Below are 6,292 nucleotides of genomic sequence, written 5' to 3'. Positions count from 1 at the left end.
AAAGGTCAACACCTCAGCGGTGTGGATTTTATTTATTTATTTTTTGCATTAGGTCATCTTTCCAAAAAACGCATTCATATTAAAGAAATCTGAAATCAGCCACTTTAAAGTTGTTTACGTAAATAGGAAAACTGGCTCCTGCTGAGATAAATTATTTCGAAACTCAAACCCAACACAGAACCTGCAGGGTGGAGACACCAAGCACATTCAGTTTATTGACAACGAGAGCCAGATACTTTAAAAACCATTAAAACAGGGTTTGGTTTCTTATCAGAAAATAGTAATCTTGTTGTTTTGCAGCCACGTCCTTCACCATTGAATATAAACCTGTAAATAACGTTAGAGGCCGTTAGATCAAATCCTGGATCACGATGCACCTTTTTCTTCCAGTTTTTCAAAATGAAACATTTTCTGGGTGTTTTAATGGTTTGTAGGAACCACAGACAGAAAAACACATCAGAGGACAAACATCTAAAACACTGACATCATCACCTGTCACCAGACAAACTAACGACTGAAACGAAGCTCCGGTTGAGTTTTGAACTTCGGCTCTATCCAGATGTTTTGCCCTGCAGCTGTTTGAGACTTCAGTCGACTCGTCTGAACTCTGATTGGTCCGTTTCAGGCAGAAGTCATGGGAGCTCCGCCTCCGTCAGTCCGACACACACGAAGAGGAAATTAAATAAAATCAGAGTCTGAAGGTGAACGCTGCTGAGCTCAGATCAGATCTCAGATTTGATTCTGAGTGAGAGGAGGGTCATGTCCTGGGGGGAGGGCATCAGACCTGGAGGGGTGACAGCAGTGCTGGTCCTGGATCAGCCTCCAAACTCAGACAAACCAAACTTTTTACAAACCAATCAGCAGCTTCAAAATGGATCAGGTGACCTTAAGATGAGAGAGGGAGGGGTCTAATGACACCCCACCCCAACTAATCTGTCTCTGATTGGTGCAGAGCTGACCATCGTCCCTCTGACACACAGCTGCGGCGCTGTGGCATGCAGGCCCCGCCCCTCATCACTATACAGGGCCGTGGTGGGCATGTGGGTCTGCGGGGGCCTCACTGCTGTTTGGAGTGCCAGAACCGTGACGTGATGGAGCCGAGGGGCAGCCCTCCTTTCTTCTGCAGGGAGAGTTCTGCCAAACGATGTTCCTCTTCCTAATGGGAGAGATGGGGGGGTCAAAACAAAGTCAAGGAGGTCCAGGACCAGAGCACACGGGATGGTTTCATTTCTGCTCCTACCTGGGCCAGCTGAGCCTGCCGGTGTTTGAAGGCCTCGATAGGGTCGTCCTCCAGAGCGTAGTTCTCCAGAACTGCTCGGACGTCCTCCACGCCGCTCAGAGCGATGGCTGACAGACAGAGACGGAGAGTTTCACGACTGAACGACTGAAAGGTGCTTCAGATTCAGAGTGGACGGGCGCCCCAACGCCTCGAGCCGAGCCTTACTCTTGAGGAAGTTGGTGAGGTCGTAAAGCGTGCGGTCGTCTGAATTTCCGTCCCATTTCTTCAGCGCCATGCCGTTAAAGGGCTGCAGCTGGAAGGCCTCCCGCTTACAGTCCACCAGGATCACCTTACTGGTGTCCCGGTTCAGACAAGAGACGTCCTGAAAAACAGACAGGAGTCCATCTGGAGACGAGAAGCAGCAGAACAAGGCTGGTCCGTGATGAGCCACTTACCTTCACGTGATGTCCCTCCATGTAATGAGTGGCATCTCTGAAGAGACGATACATGATGAAGCCCTGTGGGTCGATGCTGTCGATCAGAGGATACGCCGTCTGCACAAAAACACGAGAAGAGCACAAACCAGATTAACAACGAACAACAGGTCAAACAATTTCAAAGGAAAAGAACAAACAAACTCCTGGTTTCTGCTTCTTAAATGCTGATAAATCAGAACAAACGTGTTTTAATTACACAAAGTGCTTTAAGACGGATTCACAGGAAAGTCATACATTTCACAATAAAAGTACTGAAATATATTTGATTACTTTTTTTGTAAACCCAGTTTTGAGCCGTCACCTCTAACCAAGTTCAAATCGTTTCTGTGAGAACATCAAAGTTCATTCTCTATAAACCAGGTTAAAAAATCCAACAAAGTTCAGTCAGGTCCTCTGGATGGTTTCTTTTTGTTGAAACGTTTCATCTTTCATCCAAAGGACTTCATCAGTCTGCGGAGCCACAACAAACTCAGTTCCACAAGTAGCATAGTGGGTCAACAAGTTTGATGGTGACAAGATGGTTTCTGATGAAGTCCTTTGGATGAAAGACAAAACATTTCAACACAAAGAATCCATCCAGAGGACCTGATTGAAAATTGTTGGATTTTCTACCTGGATTACGGAGCATGAACTTTGCTGTTTTGAACCACTTTGGCTATGGCTGCCTCCGAGGAGTTGACGAGGGAGAGGGCGAGCTCTAGAAACCATCTTATTAGCAGCAAACTGGTTGGTCCACAATGTGAGTGTGCTACTAATGGGACTGAGTTTGTTGTGGCTCCTCGGACTGATGAAGTCCTTTGGATGAAGGACGAAACCTCAACAAAAATAAACCGTCCAGAGGACCTGATTTAACTTTGTTGGGCTTCTGTGAGATATTTTCTTCCAGTGTGTTTCCAACTAAACTGTAGTAGATCAGCCCAGGGTGGGGGGGGGTTGTTGCTGTAAAAAAGCCGAACAAGCTAACATTATTCACATTATTTAAGTTTAGAGGTCCGTCTTTATGAAGTCCGTCATGTTAATAAATCAGAAGATAAACTTAATGATGTCCAAATGTTTGTGTCATCAGTTGACTTACTTGGGCTGGAGCCCAGGGGTCTACAGCATGGGGGGGGGTGGTGTTATCGTTCTGAGATCATGTGATGAGCTGAAAATCGTTTTGGTTTTCCGTCGATCACTTTCGATGCATGTTCGTGGCCGCTGATTGATCCAAATTAAAAAAGACACCACGTGAGCTCACTGGTCCAGGAGCTGACCAATCAGAATGTGTTTTGATAGTTTGGGGGGCGTGTTTTTCGCTGATTGACAGACAGCTGTCACCACGTTTGTGGAAGAAGTTTGATTAAAACAAAAAAAGAATATTTGTCAAAACACTTTTGGAAAATAATTAATGGAGTACCGAAGCGGCAGAGTTTTCTTAAACGGCTGTCAGAGAAGACGAACCGCAGGAGGATGCCCAGTGACGACTCCTCCACCGGAGGAGGCGGCTACGCAGACAGGAGCAGAGGAGGAGCAGAGGAGGAGCAGAGAGGTCTTATGACTCTTAACAGTGACCCGGCCTCTGAGCAACAACATCGACCAAGAACTGCGAGCATCTTGGGTGAAAACTGGACAGTCGAGCCAAAATTTGATGCGCCACCGTGAGCACGTGCACACCCGATATTAGTGTCCGTCTTGGTTTGATTTATTGTCAAATATGAAATATAAACTACATACAAACTAGTTTTGCTTGTCTAGTATTGTGGGGTTTTAATGTTTAATGTGTGCAAAAAGAAAGTTCCTGATTTTTATTTTCAGACAGCCTTCACACCGTGCACGTCCGTTCTCAGTGATAAAACTAGAGCTCAGCACCGAAACGGTGACTTTTGCTGAACTTTATTATAAACACTGATATTTGAGAGACGAGGGCCAACGGGGCCATTGAGCCCCGGGGCCTCCCAGCAGGTCAAGGTGGACCCTGGTCGTCAGAACCGCAGCGACGGTCGGACCAATCGGCACCAACGGTTCTGTGCGTGTTCTGCTTCTCACAATGCCGGTCTCATCGGTGAAGATGACGATCTCGTAGAGCGGCGCCAGCTGCTGGAACAGGTAATCGATGCCAGGACGTTTCTTGAAGCGCCAGCCTGTGGACATCTGGACGCACAGACTGTGATTAAAACCGGAGGAGTTCAACAGCTGAATGTGGTCAAACCGTAAAAACCAGACTCACCGACCACTCTGGGTGCAGCAGGACGTCCATCAGCTCCAGAACCAGGGTGTACGGAGGCTGGTAGTATGGCTCCTTCAGAGGGTCCGGCAGCAGCTTCGGGCTTGTTGGCTCATTAATCATCTGACATGAAAAAATAAAGCTCACGTCATATCACTTTGACTTGAGAACACCTTCAAACAGAACGAGACGTTGGACGGTCTATAAAACAGGTTAGAGCCGCTCTTCATCCGCTTTATAAAAAGGACGTCCGACTCACCTGCTTGTAGTCCTTAAAGTATTTGTAGGTTCTTTTAAAGTGCCGGACGACAGGAAACTCTGGAACAGAAGAACACGGTGAGGACAGATGACCCGTCTCGTTCAGACCAGAAGGTAAAAGAACAGAAACTAAGCTCTTGGCTCCAACTAAAAGTTGGACTGAGCAGAATAAGAAAAGATGAAAGAGACGAGATGAAATAAAAAGGAGGCATAAGATGAAGAGAGGACGCCTTTAATAAAAGGAGAGCATATGTTGCGTCTCCTCCTCCATCAATCATTTGTTTTCTCTCCCAAAAACAAAGACATGTAAATGAATGGGGGGGGGGGGGGGCTCCTCTGCATCACAAACACAACTACTGAGTCTGGGGGCCAAACACGTCTCTGAGGACTCCTTTACTGCTCCTTCCTTCTGTTCACGCACCTCCTGCTTCTTTATGAAATGAAAGGAGGAGCGGAGCAGAACTCAGCCGGGCTAATGTGAAGCGCAACACGTCAAAACGTGGTAAAGACGTCTGCATCGTCTCCTCCTTTAAAAATTAACTCGGTTTAGACTTTCCTCTGTCTTCAGCAGATGAAGATCATAACCGGGGGGGGGGGGAGGATGGTGGCCTTGGCCACCATAAAATAATCTTCTTCCACCTCATTTGAGGAAACTAGACTGTTAAGCAATAAAAAACGAGAAAGCTCAGTTTCCTCAAATGATCTGAGTGGTGGGTTCACAGACGACTGTGCCCGTCTTCTTACGCAGAGACGTAGCCACAAAACCAAAATGGAAGTCAGTCCCTCGCTTATTTTTCCAGATACGACCACAAAATGCACAAACGGACGGGATTTCCAATTCCCGCTCTTCCTCTGCGACGGAGGACAAAAAGACCTGACAGGACAGGAGAGACATCATCCGTCCTCTGAAACTGGTTCTTTGATACGTCGTCTGTTGACACAGCTCTGGTTGATCCTGCGACGTCAGGAGACGTTTTCTGCCCGAATGAGGTCAAAGTTCAAATCACCCCCTGAAACTGTTCAGGAGCAAGAACTGAAAGTGAGAAGAAAACTGGAAGAGGTTCAGAAAGTCTGGAGGACCACTTCACCAGATTCAAACTAAGCCTGGAATGAGCTGGATCCACCATCTGCAAGTTGGACTATTATTGAAGTTTCATTATAGTTGTCAGTTTTCTCACAGCAGCGCATGAGACCAACAAAAACATGAAACTGCTTTAGACTGATCATTGTTCATGCTCAGTAATCCAGGTAGAAGAAGTGCACCACCGGTGCTTTACACTTAATTATTTTATCCACTGACAGGAACGTTAAACTGGTGCCATGAGCCGTCCAATCAGAAAGACGACCACCAGTGAGCCTCACACCAGGTCCATCTGCTCTGACCGTTGGATGCCGACAGTCTCTTGAAGCAGCCTTTGCCCAAATCTCAGAGTTTCTGATGTTAATGAGTCTGTTCTGTGTGCAAGACAACAAACAGGACATTGTCTTCAGGAGGAAAGAGACAGATGGACAGACAGGAGAGGAACTAAAGTCACAAACGCAGCAGGAGGGATGGAGACGTGAGGCTCTGGAGGAGGAGGGACCTGAGGGACAGATGGGTAGAAGGAGACGAGGAGGAGACAGACTGTACCTCAGGGAGAAAAGAAGTGATGAACAGCAGCAGGAACCGATCAAAACGTTTTTATTTTATCCGAGGCCGTTTGTATTTCAAATGCTGAACTTATTAATGTTGAGCTTATTAATGCTGAACTTATTAATGCTGAACTTATTAATGCTGAACTTATTAATGTTGAGCTTATTAATGCTGAACTTGTTAATGCCGAGCTTGTTAATGCTGAACTTGTTAATGTTGAACTTGTTAATGCTGAACTTGTTAATGCTGAACTTGTTAATGTTGAACTTGTTAATGCTGAACTTGTTAATGCTGAACTTGTTAATGCTGAACTTGTTAATGCTGAACTTGTTAATGTTGAACTTGTTAATGTTGAACTTGTTAATGCTGAACTTGTTAATGCTGAACTTGTTAATGCTGAACTTGTTAATGTTGAACTTGTTAATGTTGAACTTGTTAATGCTGAACTTGTTAATGCTGAACTTGTTAATGCTGAACTTGTT

General features: G+C 45.8%; 1 protein-coding gene across 1 annotated transcript in view; it reads right to left on the bottom strand.

The window, feature by feature from the left end:
• Positions 1-390: 390 nt before the first annotated feature.
• The window catches only part of timm50 (translocase of inner mitochondrial membrane 50 homolog (S. cerevisiae)), a 22,733-nt gene continuing 16,831 nt past the window's right edge, over positions 391-6,292 (bottom strand). Inside the window, exons 5-11 of the mRNA XM_037678335.1 lie at positions 4,179-4,237; positions 3,923-4,042; positions 3,742-3,846; positions 1,675-1,773; positions 1,445-1,601; positions 1,241-1,347; positions 391-1,156 (exon numbers count right to left, since the gene is read on the bottom strand). Coding sequence (XP_037534263.1) covers positions 1,058-1,156; positions 1,241-1,347; positions 1,445-1,601; positions 1,675-1,773; positions 3,742-3,846; positions 3,923-4,042; positions 4,179-4,237 — 746 coding nt within the window. The 3' untranslated portion in view covers positions 391-1,057. The remainder of the gene's footprint in view (positions 1,157-1,240; positions 1,348-1,444; positions 1,602-1,674; positions 1,774-3,741; positions 3,847-3,922; positions 4,043-4,178; positions 4,238-6,292) is intronic.

This window comes from Nematolebias whitei, chromosome 6 (assembly GCF_014905685.2).
Source record: "Nematolebias whitei isolate Nwh7 chromosome 6, NemWhi1, whole genome shotgun sequence".
Lineage (NCBI taxonomy): Eukaryota > Metazoa > Chordata > Actinopteri > Cyprinodontiformes > Rivulidae > Nematolebias > Nematolebias whitei.
The sequence above is the reverse complement of the archived record's forward strand: the minus strand, read 5'-3'. Positions and strand labels throughout refer to the sequence as shown.